This window comes from Ochotona princeps, chromosome 3, assembly GCF_030435755.1.
Source record: "Ochotona princeps isolate mOchPri1 chromosome 3, mOchPri1.hap1, whole genome shotgun sequence".
Classification (NCBI taxonomy): domain Eukaryota; kingdom Metazoa; phylum Chordata; class Mammalia; order Lagomorpha; family Ochotonidae; genus Ochotona; species Ochotona princeps.
In genome coordinates, this window is record NC_080834.1 from 68748786 (window position 1) to 68766802 (window position 18017).

Consider the following 18017-nt stretch of genomic DNA (forward strand, 5'->3'; position numbering starts at 1 on the left):
TGATCAATTGGAAACTAAAAATCCTGTATGTTGCTTTCTTATTTACAGTTAATTTTTGATAAATTTGTTATACTTAGAAAATATAAATATATTAATATGAATGATATATTTTTAGATATTATACATAGTTGTGTAGCATATTCTTAGATCATTCTTGAAAACTTATCTCTACATGAATGTCTCTAAAATGAGACTTATTTTTACAGGACCTATCTATATTAATCACTCTAATCTTTCTTATTGAATAGAGTTCATTATGTGCCGAATATAATTGACCCTGTAGTTAGCTAGACATGTTTGTTTGTATTTTGGATTTTTTTTTCTACTACAAGCAGGAGAACTGCTTTGACCCTTCCCCACTCTTGTGAGGGGGCTTTGTGTTACCAAGGGTACAGACCACCACACTGGTTTAGGGCAGGCTGCCCTGGAAAGCAGAACGGGAATCTGGAAGTTCCTAACTCCAGTCCTGCCATTTACCAACTTCATGACTTCTGGGGAAAAGTTCAAAAGGACATTTGTAAGACAGTTATGGTTTTTATTTTATAATGAAACTGTATCCCCTGACCTATAGGTAAGATCTCTACAAGTTTGGCAACAGACAGTGGACCAGCATCTAAATTCCTGCCATGTGGATATACCTCCTATCTCCAGTACCCTCGTGCCATCTAAATCTCCATTACCCACGGAAGGGCAGGAGCCATCTTCTGATCAAAATTCTGATTGCCTCATTGCTTCTGATGAAGTTCCACAAGAGAAGTCTTTACTAGAATTCCCAGACTCTGGTTTTCATTCTTCTTTAACAGAACCAGCTCAATGTTTACAGAATTCTTTGGATTTTGAAAAAAGTTCCACAGAAGGCAGTGAAAGTTCCATAACGGAACAGTCCATTGACACAGTCAAATACGGCAAAGAATCAGACTTAGAGAATGGCTGTGAAGAACATGGTGAATGGAATAAGGAGAACTCTAACAACGAGCAGGATAATAGTCTGCTTGAAGAGTATTTAACTTCAGTTCAGCAACTGGAAGAAGCTGATGAGAGGACAAATGGTGATGAAGACGTGAGAGACAGGAAGCTTCACATTGCTTATTCTCAGGAAAAATTAGATACCTTGTCTGATAGTGCTTCTGAACGTGGGGCTCGCCGACTGTCTCCTACTGTACGAGATGGAATCAGTCAGACACCAGAGAATTGTAAATCAAATGCAGAAGTTCAAGGGCAGCAGCCAGAGTGTGATTCCGCATTTCAGGTTTTGCATGTTGGTGCTGCTGTTTAGCATGCCTGATCTCTTGAGGAGCAGAAATGCCCTTAACTTCTAAGAGCATTTTAGTTACTCTTTTTTTTTTTTTTTTCCGAAAGGTAATACTTCTCCCAACTTTGTTACTATTTATATTGAATTTATATTCTTGTCCCATATTTTTCAGATTCTAGGTAGTAAGCTGAGTCTTGTTTTGATTTTGCTAGCTTTTTACTTGGCTGTAACATACCAAACAATATTTATATTTAAAGCTATATGCACTTTATTTCTTAACAGTTATGCAAATGTTTCTGTGTCTTTTCATGTACTTATTTCCTTTCAAGAATAAAATCAATTATTTGAAAGAGAACAGAAAATTTTACCTTAACGGTGTAAGTAAGAGGATTTTGATTTTTTTTAATCTGAAGGGATTAATTATGTAGCAAGGAGTGCATGTGTTAAAGTGAATACAAACAAGAAGTAAGAGGATTGTGAACTACTGAAATTTACCCATTTCATAGCATGAGAATATGTTTTTATAAAGCCTTTTTTTTTTTTTTTTCCTTTCTGAGGGAAAGAAAGCCTTTTAACCAAATTTAGGAAGAAAAGGTAAGGGTTCCTCAGTGGAGATGACTAAATTGGTTCATAGAAAACTTAATGTTGTACATTAGTTTTAACATTTAAAATAAAATGTTCCATCCAGGATTATAATCAAGCTTATTTAGGCAACAAAAGCACATTTGTCTTTGATAAAAAGAAAGGAGTTATTTATATTGCATTAGCTAGAATGATCTCCTGGTGTAACAATTATCTTTTTTATCAATGCTTTTACCCTACAGATAAGCATTTATGTGCCAATATATGGTCAAAAATTAACACAAGCTCATCTTCTCTGTTCCTGCTTATATATTTCAGCAAAGGGTCCGTGATCAGTCACTTCTCTTTTGACCTGTGCCTCACAAGAGAGAATATTTACAATATTACATGTGGTAGAATATTAGTGACTTTTGGCTTAAAGAATTGTTTTGTGTTTACTCTCTGAAATAGTGCCACATTTGAAAGGCTATTTGATTGTAGTTAAGAGAAAAATAAACCTCACTTTTCTTGTTAAAAAGAATGTGTAACTTAAAAAAATAGATTGTGTTTGAATGTTCTAGGTAAAGGTGCTTGTAAATCAAAGATAATTTTTGTAGGTTGGCATTTTGATCTTTGAGAATGTTACAATGTCATTGAATAACAGATACCTGATTTTCCCTAACCTATGGATATATAGCTATTTAAAACTGTAGCAATACTTCAGTGTTCTCCAAATTTAGGTGCTAAATAAGTTTTTATTATTCTGTTATAATCATTAAATCCTTTTCGGTAAAGTCATAAAACATAAAAACTTCTGATCCTTTGGGATAAAGTTGAGGATTATGTGGTACACTTCATTGATGGTTATAAACCTTTCTCCAGTATGATAAGGTGTGTTTTTCTTGGTTTATAAATATGTAGCACTCAGGTCAAAAGACTTGGATTTCATTCTCAGAAATCTAGAATTCCATGAAAAGGGAATGTTTTCTGTCTCTTACAAACCAAACAACAGTCTTACCTTTAAAAGTATTTTCTCCAGTGAAGTACGTATAACACTGAATGCATGTTAAATTAAAACTGAATTTTTTTTAGTTTTTGAATACTGCTAATATCTTTTATGAATGATTTTGAATACCCTATTTTTCTATTTTACAGTTAAGTGCCTAATTTGCTGCCTGTAGTTAAACAAAGACAAACCAATTTGCACTGCACTAGTACCAAAATAATACTTCATAATAATTGATTTTTCATGAAAACTGCTGAAATGTCTGGTTCAGTATTACCTAAATAAATTTCTGCTAACATTTTTCCTCTCTTTTTTTGAAGTAATGCCAAAACATAACTAAATTAATTTGCTCATCAACATTTGTTATCAGGATTTCCTTTTACCTTTGCCTTGTTTCCTAAGTCATAAACAGGGTTAAGCATACCGTCATAAAAATTTGGCAAAACATGAATGAGTTATTAAAATTCTGTTCCTCATCTATGTTTAACTTTTACTAGTGTTTCAAAATGTAAGAATATTAAGTAACCTCCTCTTCACTGTGCAGGTTATCTTAAATGTAGATACAACGAAAATAATGTAAATCTTTGTTGGAAAACAAATGTAAGAATATTAAGTAACTGCCTCTCTTGTGCAGATAATTTCGAGTGTAGACAGAATGAAAATGATGTAAATCTTTGTAGGAAAGCAGTGGCATAGACTTAATATATTTTAAGGTATGTACAATGTAATTTCAAAGTAATTTAAATACCTAGGAGTTTTGGTTTTAACTCTGGGCTGTTGATTCCTCTGGATTAGGAAGAGGTGGTTTGGGAAGCTGAATTTTAAACATGGTCTTTGTGTTTTTCTAACAGGGAGAAGTTTAGTTCAGCTGTGCCATTTCAAATCTTATCTGTTTTCTTGATTTATGGAAGATACAGTTTATCAATAAGAAATTCATGCAGAAGCACAAAATCATACCATGTGATAGGTAGAAGAAAATTTAGGGAAATAATCTAATCTGTTGTAAAAGATGAAGCCAAATCAGATAAGTTAATTGATTTATTTAAGTTAGTGGTAAATAAACTATGAAAACTTGTTCCTGTATTTCTTTCTTTTTTTTTTTTTTTTTTTTTAAGATTTATTTTATTTTTATTAGGAAGTCAGATATACTGAGAGGAGGAGAGACAGAGAGGAAGTGGAACTGCTGGGATTAGAACCAGCGGCCATATGGGATCAAGGCGAGGACCTTAGCCACTAGGCCACGCCTAGTGGCTAAGGTCTTTTTTTTAAAGATTTATTCATTTTATTACAGCCAGATATACACAGAGGAGGAGAGACAGAGAGGAAGATCTTCCATCCAATGATTCACTCCCCAAGTGAGCCGCAACGGGCCGGTGCGCGCCGATCCGAAGTCGGGAACCTGGAACCTCTTCCGGGTCTCCCACACGGGTGCAGGGTCCCAATGCATTGGGCCGTCCTCAACTGCTTTCCCAGGCCACAAGCAGGGAGCTGGATGGGAAGTGGAGCTGCCGGGATTAGAACCGGTGCCCATATGGGATCCCGGGGCCTTGAAGGCGAGGACTTTAGCCGCTAGGCCACGCCACCGGGCCCATGTTCCTGTATTTCAAAATGATGTTCTACTCTCTGCATCAGCCTTTATAGTTAACTGATTCAGTGCATGTTTTTCATGCATTTTTAAGAGAAAATGCAGCTCTAAGAAGTATAATCCTGCACCAAGTAGAGTTGTTCATAGAAAAATTTTTCAGAATTCTGAGTGAATCTTTTCAGGAAATTAGATGCTATTAAAATGACTTTAAAGAGCAAAAGCAAAAATAAAAATTGTGGAGAATAACTGCATCTTAGAGTTCATTTATTTGATGAGGCAGTATGACAGGCTGCTGAGACATGTAAAATTTTCTAGTAAGATTCTGAGTTTCATTATACTTTATCTTCAGTTTTAGAAGGCAAAAGATAAATGTTTAACTCTTCCTATGATGAGTGAAGTTCTAACCATGAGAGTTGATAGTACATAACTTAGTTTGGTTTTATAAGTTTAAGAGACCTCACAATATGCATGGTTTAGGAAAATGCTCATTTACTTAGCTGCACAATTATTTGTATATATGTAAATAATTTTATTTTGGATAATATGGGTGCCATTCTTGAGTGTGTGCTTTCATTTCTTTTGGAATATTTTAAAATTTAACATACCATAATTTATTTTCCTTTTATCCACCTAGGACAAATCTAGTTTCACTTTTAATCAATATTTTGAGGAAAATGGAGCTTAAGATATTACATTGTCTCCTTTTATACTTTTTTTCTGCAAAATCTTAGAATTGGATTTATAACATTAATATAAAATTTAACCCTTCTTCCCTTCCCCTGTACAATTAGGACATAATAAAAAATGAATGAGCTGATAACTTCCCCATTCAAAATTAGAAAAGGGACTTAATGTTTAATATATATTTTTGTCATATTTTTTATTAGAAGATATTTGTCATACTGCAGTGTTTAAAATCCTAAATGTATGATACTCTCATTCATGACCTGAAGCAGAAAAGGCCTGTGAGGAACACTGTAAACATTTTTGGTGATATTGCTGTCACAGATTTAAGTCTAATGTGCCATATTAAAATTAAAAGTCAAGTAAACAGTCCTCACAGCTGCTATGAGAAATAATTTTCTTTAAAATTAAGTGAGTCTGAATTCCTTTATTGGTTTTAGTGAGTAGCAGGAATTGTTCTGTAATGGTTTTGTTCATTTTCAAGTTCATTTGAGTGTTTTGTAATAGTCTTAATGGTGTCCATAAAAATGTAAAAGTAACTTGCATTACAGGTTTGTTTTTAATTTTCTTGTGGAAAAAGTAGATGATTTGACGTGGGTATGGTATGTTTTATGAAGGCTTAATATTTTATACTTACTCAGTTTGTTTTGATTCTCCAATTTTAAATAAAAAGTTTATACGTTTGAGTGCTTCACCTATTTATTTTAGTGATTATTAGTATGATTATTATACTGTGTTCTCGCTGTTAAGGGGTAGATAAACTTAAGAACCAGTTTCAGACAAAACTGTCTTAAGGAATGTTAAGACTTTCATTGAATTAAGTGAAATTGTAATAGAATGGTTGTAGCCTTATGAAATGGGTATGTAGTAACAGAAATGCTTATTGAGTTTCATTATCTCTAGGACACTTGCCAGAATTGTCTGGGTGAAGAAGAGTAGCTCTGATCCCTCAGGTGCAGGTGGACACACTGTGCTGGGAATCATGATTAACAAAGAATCATGAGACAGGAGATATATATCCCATAAACCTTGTCCTTGTTGAGATATCATTTATATGCCGTCAACTGCACATATTTAAAATGGACGATTTGATATTTTTTGGCATATGTATGTGCCCCTGAAGTCGTCATAAGAGTCAGTATGTATATTCATTATGCTCAGAAGATTACTCATGCCCTTTATAGGATTTCTCTCTTTTTTTTCTGGTTTCTTCTACTCAATCATTTTGAGACTCAGCTGATTCTTTTTTATTGTGGAGTAGAATTCCATTGTATATATTTGCCTTAATTTGTTATCTATAATCTGCTGTTGGATATTTGGGGTGTTTCCTGTTTTTGGACTGTTGGAAATGAAGCTGCTTATGAACATTTGGGGGTATGTCTTTGTACAAACATAAAAGGGGTTTCAGAAAGTGTATGGAAAGTGAAATGAAAAGATTTTTTTTTTTTTTTTTTAGATTTTATTGTTATTGGAAAGCCAGATATACAGAGAGGAGGAGAGACAGAGAGGAAGATATTCCTTCCGATGTTTCACTCCCCAAGTGAGCTGCAACGGGCCGGTGTGCGCCAATCCGATGCCGGGAACCTGGAACCTCTTCCGGGTCTCCCACGCGGGTGCTTTGGTCCCAAAGCATTGGGCCATCCTCGACTGCTTTCCCAGGCCACAAGCAGGGAGCTGGATGGGAAGTGGAGCTGCTGGGATTAGAACCGGTGCCCATATGGGATCCCAGGGCTTTCAAGGCGAGGACTTTAGCCACTAGGGCCCGAAATGAAAAGATTTTAAAAATAGACTTTATTTCTCAACATAAATGCCATCAAGTTCAAGACTACTTTGTAAGTGATGATCTATCTCTAAAGAATAAAAGACAGGGCTTGATATTGTAGCCTAGTGGCTAAATTCCTTGCCTTGCAAACCCAGGGTCCTATATGGACACTGGTTCATGTCCTAGGTGTCCTGCTTCCCATCCAGCTCCCTGCTGTGGCCTGGGAAGGCAGTCGAGGACGACCCAGTCTTGAGACTCTGCACCCGGGTGGGAGACCCAGAAGAAGCTCCTGGCTTCTGACTTCGGATCAGCTCAGCTCTGGCTGTTGTAGCACTTGGGGAGTGAACAAGCGAATGGAAGATCTTTCTGTCTCTCCTCTTTGTAAAACTGCATTTCCAATTAAAAATAAATAAATCTCGGGCCCGGCGGCATGGCCTAGCGGCTAAAGTCCTCGCCTTGAAAGCCCCAGGATCCCTTATGGGCACCGGTTCTAATCCCAGCAGCTCCACTTCCCATCCAGCTCCCTGCTTGTGGCCTGGGAAAGCAGCTGAGGACAGCCCAATGCATTGGGACACTGCACCCACATGGGAGACCCAGAAGAGGTTCCTGGTTCCCGGCATCGGATTGGCGCAGCACCGGCCCGTTGTGGCTCACTTGGGGAGTGAATCATCAGACAGAAGATCTTCCTCTCTGTCTCTCCTCCTCTCTGTATATCCGTCTTTCCAATAATAATAAAATCTTTAAAAAAAAAAATAAATAAATCTCAAGAGAAAAAAAGGCTAAGTGATAGTCCTGGGAATTTAACCATGTTCATTTTGTCTTTTGCAGAATAATATGTTCCTCATCCCACATCCCCCAAGTTGTTGCCATCACCTTTGTTGCTGACTGGTTCACTTCTAGGGAGCCCTTGCCTGTGCTTGGTATTCAGGGTTGTACTGGTAGAGCCTCCTGTTCCAGTTCTGTGATCAGTATCTTGGTCCCATTTGTTCAAAATTTCCATTGGAAGCTCTGTTTGCAGTTGATCTGAGCACTACAATTTTGGCACCTGGAAAGCAAAAAGTTTGTTCTACTTTAGATTTTAAGTCATTATTGTCTAACCAGAACCAATTGGACTATCCTGTTGGTTATTGTTTATGCTGCTAATTGTTGGTTTTCTTCAATTAGGACATAAACATATTTTTTTTTTCTTGCAATTTGGTGTGGATTTTCTGCTGCTGTGGACTTTATTTTCAACATCATTTTGTTCCTTAAAACAAGTTATTGGGGCTGAGTGTGGGGGCAGAGCAAGCTAATCCTCCATCTGCAAGTGCCAGCATTCCATATGGGCATTGGCTCATGTGCAAGCTGTTCCACTTCCAATACAGCTCCCTGTTTAATGGCCTGGGAGGGCATCAGGGAATGGTCCAGGTCCTTGGGTCTCTGCACCCACTTGGGAAACCCAAAGAAGGCTCCTGGCTTTGGGTTGGCTCAGCTCTGGACTTTGCAACCATTTGGAGAGTGAACCAGTAGATGAAAAACATTTCTCCTCTCCTCTCTGTAGATCTACCTTTCAAATAAAAAATAAATCTTAAGGTTCTGGTGTGATAGCCTAGCAGCTAAATCCTTATCTTGCAACTGCTGGGATCTCATATGGATGCCGGTTCATACTCTGGCTACTCCAGTTCCCTTCCTGCTCCCTGCTTGTGATCTGGGAAAGCAGTCGAGGATGGCCCAACATCTTGGGACCCTGCATCCACGTGGGAGACCTGGAAGAAGCTCCTGGCTCCTGGCTTCAGATTGGCTCAGCTTCAGCCACTGTGGTCACTTGGGGAGTGAACCAGTGGATGGAAGATCTTTCCCTCTGTCTCGCCATCTCTCTATATGTCTACATTTCCAATAAATAAATAAATCTTAACAAAGCCAAGCTTCAAAAAAAAGTTTTACATTTGAAAACTGCTGATTTCTTTGTGGCATTGTCCCCAAACCTTATAATGCATCAATGAGATTGTTATTTCTCTGATGCTGGTTATAATTTTAGCAAACCTCATCTTGCCCTGAAAAGGACTTTTTCAAACTGATGTCTTATTTTTCTCAATGCCCCCAACTATGTTTTGTTCAGACATGTAATAGTATATTAGTATGAGTTTATTTTGGGTAAAGTTTTTGAAATTCTTGCATAAGTTTTTCATAATACATAGTTTCTATGAACCTGTTGATGACTCCTTGTACTTTCACTTTTTGGGGGAATAAATAAATAGAAGTGGGACAGCTAAAAAAAATAGAGGAATATTTAATTTTAGGAAACTGTGAGGGTAGGTTTGTGAGACTTTTGACCAGTGGCAGCTGGTGCAGGGAGCTATGGAAAGTGAGAGGGGAAGTAGAATGATGTGCGGCTGGGGCCATGACAAGCAACGGTGGGTATCAGTGCCTCATGGAAAGCGAGTAAACAATCTTTACTGAACTCATTAAAGGAGCCCGTACAGAAAAAACAATGGAGTCTACAGCCTGAGAATTTTGAAAAAGTCAGTTCATGGGCTACTTTTTTTTTTTTTTTAAAGATTTATTATTATTGGAAAGCAGGATATACAGAGAGGAGGAGAGACAGAGAGGAAGATCTTCCATCCGATGATTCACTCCCCAAGTGAGCCGCAATGGGCCAGTGTGCACTGATCCGATGCCGGGAACCAGGAACCTCCTCCAGGTCTCCCACACGGGTGCAGGGTCCCAAAGCTTTGGGCCGTCCTCGACTGCTTTCCCAGGCCACAGCAGGGAGCTGGATCGGAAGTGGAGCAGCCAGGATTAGAACCGGTGCCCATATGGGATCCTGGCCGCTAGGCCACGCCACCAGGCCCTTCATGGGCTACTTTTTCCTCTCAAGTGACATCAGGAAGAGCTAGCAGGCACTGTGACTCAGACGTGACACAATATTTTTTATAAAGCAAGTCATTAATACTTGTACTACTTAAGCCATAGAGAGTGTGTTATTGAGTTGTACCCATCCCGATGTCCATTTAGCAGGGAATTTCCAGAGTTTAACTTTCACGAAGTTCTTACATGTCTATGAAAGGTTTGGCAATGAGCAAGTAGGATATAATCTGACAAGCACACAACAGTTTTGCCAGACAGCAAATGTTTTAACTCAACAGAGATATCAACAAAAATTGCTTTTCATTTTTCCAGTAATATTCCTATTAATAAGCAGCCATATTGGATGGATTTTATTTTTAAAGATTTACTTGTTTTTTAATTGCAAAGTCATACACACAGAGAGGAGGAGAGACAGAGAGGAAGATCTTCTGTCCGATGATTCACTCCCCAAGTAGCCACAACGGCTAGAGCTGAACCAATCCGAAGCCAGGAGCTCTTCTGGGTCTTCCACACGGGTGCAGGGTCCCAAGGCTTTGGGCCGTCCTCAACTGCCTTCCCAGGCCAAAGCAGGGAGATGGATGGGAAGCAGGGCTGTCGGGATTAGAACCAGCTCCCATATGGGATCCCGGTATGTACAAGGTGAGAACATTAGCTACTAAGCTACGTAGCTAGATCCCATATTGGATGGATTAATGACTGGTTTAGGTGCATGCAATCATGACTAGATCAGTATAGTGAGATCAATCAGAAAAAAATATATATACAGAAGTACAATGAATGTAAAATTTGTTTTAATGCAGTTTTATTTGACAGAAAAATGATAAATGAAGAAAAGATAGCAGAGTTATAAAGCTTGCAGCAGAACCCATGGGTATAGGTGAGTAGTAATATGGTAAGAGTATTCAATCAGGGGCCTGGTGTGGTGGTCTAGCAGCTAAAGTCCTAGCCTTGAATGTGCTGGGATCTCATATGGGTGCCAGTTTGTGTCCCCGTGGCATCGCTTCCCATCCAGCTCCCTGCTTGTGGCCTGGGAAAGCAGTCAAGGATGGCCCAAAGCCTTGGGTTGCACCTGCTTGGGAGACCTGGAGGAAGTTCCTGGCTCCTGGCTTCGGATCGGTGCAGCACCGGCTGTTGTGGCTACTTGGGGAGTGAATCAACGGAAGGAAGATTTTCCTCTCTGTCTCTTTCCTCTCTGCATATCTGACTTTGCAATAAAAATAAATAAATCTTAAAAAAAAAGTATTCAGTCAGAAGTTGGCAAAAATCAGTTATTTATGTAAAAAATCAGATGTTTAAGGAAGAAGTCAAAAATTAAAAGTATATATGATTGAAAATGCAAGAAGGAACATAATTATCTCCTTTTTATATATGAAATTATTAGCTGTTAGCAGAACAACAATACTACTAGTAGAAAAGCAAAAAAAATAAAATAAAACAAAAAAGATACATAAACAAAAAACATCAAAAAATAAAAAACAGATAAATAAATTAAAAGAAAACAAAACAAACAAAAAAGAAAAGCAGGAGAAAAACCATGCAAAGAAAGCTCAAAAACAAGATGAAGAGGATGCTTTGCGATGTGTCCATGTTTGTACTTCTAGAAGAGTCATCATGAAAACCCTTAAGAATAAAGAATTTCACACATCTTCCTAAATGATTCCGATCTTTCTCTCCTTTTGTCTGTAAATCTGACTTTCTAATAAAAATAAATAATAAAGCTTTAAAGAAAGAAAAAAGGAAATCTAGTCTCATCATTACCAGTATATTTACATGTTTCAAAATGAGAGTCCTAGTCTTGCTCAGGAGTAGAGATGCATACTGTAATTAACTTTACTTCCCAGTATGCTAGTCTCCACTATGCCATTAATCTGTGAGAGTCTATATATCTGGCTGTTAGAGATGTTACAGATAAGGGGAAAATGCTGGAGTGAAACCTGTGATGCTGGTTTAGAACTAGAAGATACAATATGAACTCATTATATATGCAGGTAGCTATAGAAATAAACTAGACATGTGTTCAGACTTGGGCTAACAGTCATTTCCAACTCTGTTCATTTGGAAGACATAAAGAGTATGACTCTAGCAACAAATACATTCAGTACCTAGATCTAGGTCTCTACCATTTTTCAATAAAAGGTAATAACAGATTTCTTTGAAGAAGTGGTTGATCCCAGGAATGGGGCAGGGAAAAGCAAAATGAGCACAGAACATTCGATAATGCCAGAAAGTAAGTAATAAAAAGACACAGAAGCACTGAAGATAACCTGGCAGCGCTTCCAATAGCTGAAGTGGGAACAACCTGAGCAACAAAACAAGCTTAGGTATAACCCCAGAAAAAAGATAAACATCCACAAGAGTTCCATGATGTAAATAAACTAATGAATAAATAAAGATGTAGGGGAGAAAGGAAACCTCTTACAGATTTCCTAATACACAGAAGGAATCAGAGAAATGTCACTGTCAGAAAACCATAATTAATAATTGCTGCAGGGGATACAGTGTGGCCTAACACATTAAACCACCACCTGCAGTGCCGGCATTGCATATGGAAATAGAGTCCTAGTTCTCCACTTTCAATTTAGCTTCCTGATAAAACACCTGGGAAAGCACTGGAAATTGGCCCAAGTGCTTGTCCCACCATCCAAGGGGGAAACCTAGATGAAGCTGCTGGCTCCTGGCTGTGTCCCCAGTTGTGGCTATTTGTGGGGTGAACCAATAGATGCAAGAACCCTCTGCCTCTCCTCTCTCTCATTCTTCTTCTCTGCCTTTCAAATACATCTTTATTTTAAAAATTGTTGCAGCAGAGATCCGCTAATGAATGATAAAATGAACAAAACCTTAAGGAAAGATGATATTTGCATACCTTCAATTTATCTTCTAAATATATTTGCGCATATACCTGCAACTCTTGATACTCCTCCCTCCAGAAGGTAAAGCTTGAAGCTTCTGTTCAATGCAGCAGTTAAGCCACCACTTAGGACTTATCAGAGAGAGGGTCTAGTTCAAATCCTAGCTTTGGGCCCGGCGGCGTGGCCTACCGGCTAAAGTACTCGCCTTGAATGCCCCGGGATCCCATATGGGCACCGGTTCTAATCCCAGCAGCTCCACTTCCCATCCAGCTCCCTGTTTGTGGCCTGGGAAAGCAGTCGAGGACGGCCCAAAGCTTTGGGACCCTGCACCCGCGTGGGAGACCCGGAAGAGGTTCCTGGTTCCCGGCATCGGATCGGCGCGCACCGGCCCGTTGCGGCTCACTTGGGGAGTGAATCATTGGACGGAAGATCTTCCTCTCTGTCTTTCTTCCTCTCTGCATATCTAGCTTTCCAATAATAATAAAATCTTTAAAAAAAAAATCCTAGCTTCTTTGCTTCTATCCCAACTTCCTGCTGATGTGCACAGTAGATGATGGCTTAAGTACTTGGCTCCCTTCCACTCACGTGGGAGACATGTTTGAGCTCCAGGTTCCTGGTTGTTGCCTAGTACAGCCTTGACGATTGTGGGCATTTGCAGAGTGAACCAATGAATGGGATATCTGTCTTTTTTCTCTGTTTCTTCTCAGTCTTTCAAATAAAAGTGAAGAGCACTTCATTCTGATATTCTCACAAATACAAAATTCGGTGTAATCGTAAATAAATAGTAGACAAATGCAAGCTGAAAGACAATTTACACAACATCTGGCCAATGCTTTCTAAAAGTTCCAAGGTCATGAAAAACAGGGAAAAACTGAAAAACCATCACAGATTGGAAAAGATTAAAGAGATTAAAGTGCTTAAATGCATCATGGTATATTTGAACAGAAAAGGACATTAACAGAACAACTGGTGAAATCTAAATAAAGGATTAAGGTTAGGATTAGACTGCAACCAGAAGCCAGGATTTCCATTCTGGTCTTTCATGTGATCATGTGGGTTGCAGGAACAAAAGTACTTGGGCTATCTACCACTGCTTTCCTAGGTACAACAGTAAGAAGCCTGATCAGAAGTGGAACCTTTGGGATTCCAACTATTGCCTGTATGGGATACCAGCATCACAGGCTTAAACTATCACATTATTTATGGGCACCCAATTCATGTCTAGTTGCTCCATTTCTGATCCAGCTTTCTTCTAATGGTTCAGGAAAAAAGGAGAAGATGGCCCACACACTTGAGCCTTTGCAACTCATGTGGAAGACTCAGATGAAACTCCAGGTTCCTGGATTTGGCCTGGCTCAGACCTGCCCTCTAGCCGCTTGGTGGGTGAACCAAAGGATAGAAGACTCTGTTTCTCTCCCAGTGTGTAACTCAGACATTCAAAATAAATAAGACTTTAAAAAGTGTATTTTAATATTTATCACAAAGTTGAGGTGCTTATGGATCCATGCAGGCCTCTAATTAGGATGGAGAGGGTTGTGTGCCCAGAAGGAAGGTAAGTGAGAAATGTTTCCATCCTCTATCCTGTGTTCATGTAGGGCGAGGGGTGGAGAGGGTGCTCCACTTCTTGCTGTCAGATCACATGAATGCCCAGGAATGAAGAAAGTCATCTGATGTTTCATTAGAGACCCAATGAGGGCAAGAATGTTCTGAGGGTGTTACTTGAGCAGTTTTGATGGTTCTGATAAATTGTAGGATCTCATTACACCAGAGATGAGAAGGTCCATTTTAAGGCCTGTTTGCTGTCCATGTTTACCTCAGTGTGTCCACAGACCTAGGTGCTTGCTGTAAATCCTGGCCTGAAGTGTTATTCATCTTGCTTTCCCCGCCACCTTTTAAGGAGGTACTCAAAATCTTTTGTTGTATTTGATGAGCTGGCTGTCTTGTATTTCATGTACATCCAGGTATGTTCTCTTTCTTTGCACAGGAGTCAACAATTGAGGCAGCCCACTCCTCCAACGTGTACTCTGGAGTCAGACCACATGCCAATGTGATTTTGCCCTGAGGTTGGGAATCAATTGCAGTGGTTTTGTTGGGGATCCCCCCAAGAAACCCCATCTAGAAGGTCCTCACACCTGACTACAGTGCACTGGTTGGTGTATAAGCCTGGCCCACTGCACTCTCAGCCCTGGCTGCAGTCTAGTCAGGCTGACCCAAAATAAGTGAAAACAACAACAATCCCCCCCCCACAGACACACACACACAAAACCCTGAACAGGCTCAATTACATTTCTTTGCTTAAAAACAGTTTACTAACAATACCATCTAAATGGTCAGAGAGGTTCAGTTACTCTTCTCCTCCTTTTCCTCTTCTTCCTTCTCTTCCTCTTCTTTCTCCTCGTTCTCCTCCACCTCCTCCTCTTCTTCCTCCTTCTTTTTCAGTTTTTTTTTTCCTCATGATAAATGTTCTGGCCTGAGACATATCACCCCAGCCCCCAGGTGGGGGAGCCGCAGATTTCAAGGGTATGTATTGGAGTATAGTGGCTGAGGGCATGTTTGACAGGGAAGGAATGAATGCTGGGATCTTGCACAGACTGGGCCACTGTACTCAGAGGTAGGCAAGGAACCTAAGATGGAATAGTGTAGAGGGGGGAAACCAGAGGACAAGTCTGAGTCAGGCTAAGGTACTCACCCATGTGGGAGACATGGACTGGGCTAAATAGCATCACCTGCCATCTGCTGGTGCATGGAAAACCCAGGGCTGGGGGTCATTCCTGGCTGGGCTAGGCTGCAGTACACATTTGCGAGTGTTGGAGCAGGGAGTGGGTCATGTCAGGCTGGCCCACATCACCCACTAGAATGTGAGCGAACCAGATCTGGGGGAAGATTCTATAGAAGACTTGTGGACTCACTTCTGAGATTGTAATACCTGTCAGTTTACATGGAGAGCTGGGGTGGTGGTGAGCAGAACCAGGTTGGAACATGAACATACCTGACAAGAACTCACCTGACACTCAAAGGAGCAGGGGCTGGAGCTAGAACACTGGCTGGGGCTAGGCTGCAGTATCTGTTGGCCCAAGCAAGGGTTGAATCTGAGGGCAGATCATGCCAAGCAGGGCTGCTGCCCTGGCTGGAACATGTGAGATCTGGGACTGGGAATGAGACTGGTAGGGAGATTAGTGTACTCCTCTGTTAGTCCCAAGCTCCCTCTGGGGAGCATGGGAGCCAGAGTTGGGGGTGGCCAGACTGAGGCAACGTTGTAGCAGTGATCAGCATTTGTGTGGGCAGAGTCTAGGCCAGGCCAGACTGGGCCAGGCCTTAGCACCCACTGGCATGTATGAGAACCAAGACAGAGTGTGAGCCATGCCCAGCTGGGTTGGGCTGCAACATTTGCTAGTGAGAGTTAAAGCTATAGGTGTACCATGCCAGACTGGGTCAAAGCACGCATAAGACCTCGGGCAGGGAATGGGTCTGACAGGGGAACTATGGGGACTCCCCTGCTGGGCCACAGCTCCCATTGGTGAATATGAGGGCTGGGGCTGTGGGATGACCAAGCTGAGCAAGGCTGCATCACCCACCAGCATGCTTGTGGGCTGTGTCTAGGAGTGGATTAAACTGGGCTAGACTCCAACATGTGCTGACTCCCAAGAGCTAGAATAGGTGTGAGGCAGGCCAGGCTAGGCCATGGCACCCACCAGGTCACATGAGAGTTGGATCTGTGTGGTCCAGGCTAGCCTAGGTTGTAGTACCTATTGGTGAGAGCCAGAATGGATATGGGTCAGTTGGTTGAAGCCATAGTACCCGCCAGTGAATGCCAGGACTGGGGGCTGGCTATGTCAGTCTGGGTAGTAACACCCAATGGCACATGCAAAATTCATTGCTGGGATCAGGTCTGGAAAGAAAACTTGGGGAACTCCCCTGCTAGGCACAGCTCCCATTGGTGAGCATGAGAGCCAGGGCCAGGAGCAGTTTAGACCAGGTTGGGCTGCAGCATATGTTGGCACATGTGTGAGTTGGATCTGAGGGTGGGTCAGGCAGGGTAAGTTTACACACACACTCGCACAAGCTATACTCATGACAGGGTACAGGTCAGGCTGGATTGGACTGCAACACCTACCAGTTCACAGGAGGTCTGGGGTTGAGCCAGGCTGGGTTAGGCTGCTGCACCTGCTAGTGAGAACTGGGACTAGGGACAGGCCAGGCTGATCCAGGCTGTAGCATCTGCTATTGAATGCCAAGATTACTGGGAGCAGTTCATCTCAGACTGGGCCACAGCATCTGCTGCCATGTGCAAGACCGAGGCCTGGGAGCAGGCCTCGTAGGGGAAGTTCAGGGACTTCCTTACTGGGTTGCTGCTTCCATTGGTATGTGTAAGAGCTGGGACTGGGGCGGGGGGTGGGGGAGTGGGTTGGTCTGGTTGCGGGCCAGGCTGGGCTAGGCTGCTGTACCCGCTTGTGTTCATGAGAGCCAAAATGGATGTTGTACAGCCAAGCTAGGCTGCAGCACTAGCTGGCAAATACCAGGACTGGATGTGAGTCATGTCAGGCTGGACTGCAATACCCCTTGGCAGGCACAAGATCCAGGGCTGACAACACACCTGGCAGGGGAACTATGAACACTTCTCTGCTAGGCTTGCTTACCACTGGTAAGCACAAGAACCAGGGCTGGGGGTGGGCCAGCCTGGACAAGGTGGCAGCACCTGTCAGCATACTTGTGAGGGCCAAGTCTGGAGGCTGGTTGGATTGAGCTAAGATCAGCACTTGTGGGTATGCATGAGCATTGGATGGGACGTGGGCTGGACTAGGCTGGACCATAGCAGGGCTGGGGGTGTGCCTGATGGGGGCTATTGGGAGCTGCCCTGATTAGACCACAGCACCTGCTAATATGCATGAGGACTAGGTCTGTGGCATGCTGATAGGGCCACAGCATCTGTCAGTTTGCGTGACATATGGGGCTGAGGGAGAACTGATCAGACAGCTGCATTCACCACTGTGTGCTTTGGCTGGTGCAGGTGACAGACCAAACCTGACCCTGCACTGGTTGGTGTACACAGAAGAGTCAAGTCTCAGGTCACCCTAGGTGAGCTTTCCTGGGAAACCCCTAGACTGGACTGCTGGACTCAGACCCTGGCCACAGGGAAAATCACAGTTCAACCTTGGAATACTATAAACTGGGACTGGACCTCCTCTGTTGCTGATGCTTTTGCAGTGGACAGTATGCCCAGGTACACACAGGGGACATGACAGCCAGCTCATCTAGGCCAGCAGGGGACGTCTACTGCCTCATCAGAGGTTAGAAAGCAGAATAGGTTGGACAATTCTGGCCAAGCTTTGCAGCATGTTCCTGGGTCTGTGGATGCACTAAAGTGGACTTTGTCAACCAGTAGACATTGGAAAAATTTTCTCAACCCTGTAGCAATGAAACTGACAGCATCTTAGGGTTATCGAGACCACTCAAATAACATCCTCAGAACA

The 18017-nt window shown here is 41.6% G+C and overlaps 1 protein-coding gene across 2 annotated transcripts in view; it reads left to right on the forward strand.

Moving 5' to 3' along the window:
* The window catches only part of CEP97 (centrosomal protein 97), a 33096-nt gene extending 31488 nt beyond the window's left edge, over positions 1-1608 (forward strand). For both annotated transcript variants that reach the window (XM_058661819.1, XM_058661818.1), the window contains exon 11: positions 572-1608. In XM_058661819.1, coding sequence (XP_058517802.1) covers positions 572-1276 — 705 coding nt within the window. In that variant the 3' untranslated portion in view covers positions 1277-1608. The remainder of the gene's footprint in view (positions 1-571) is intronic.
* The last annotated feature ends 16409 nt before the right edge of the window (positions 1609-18017 follow it).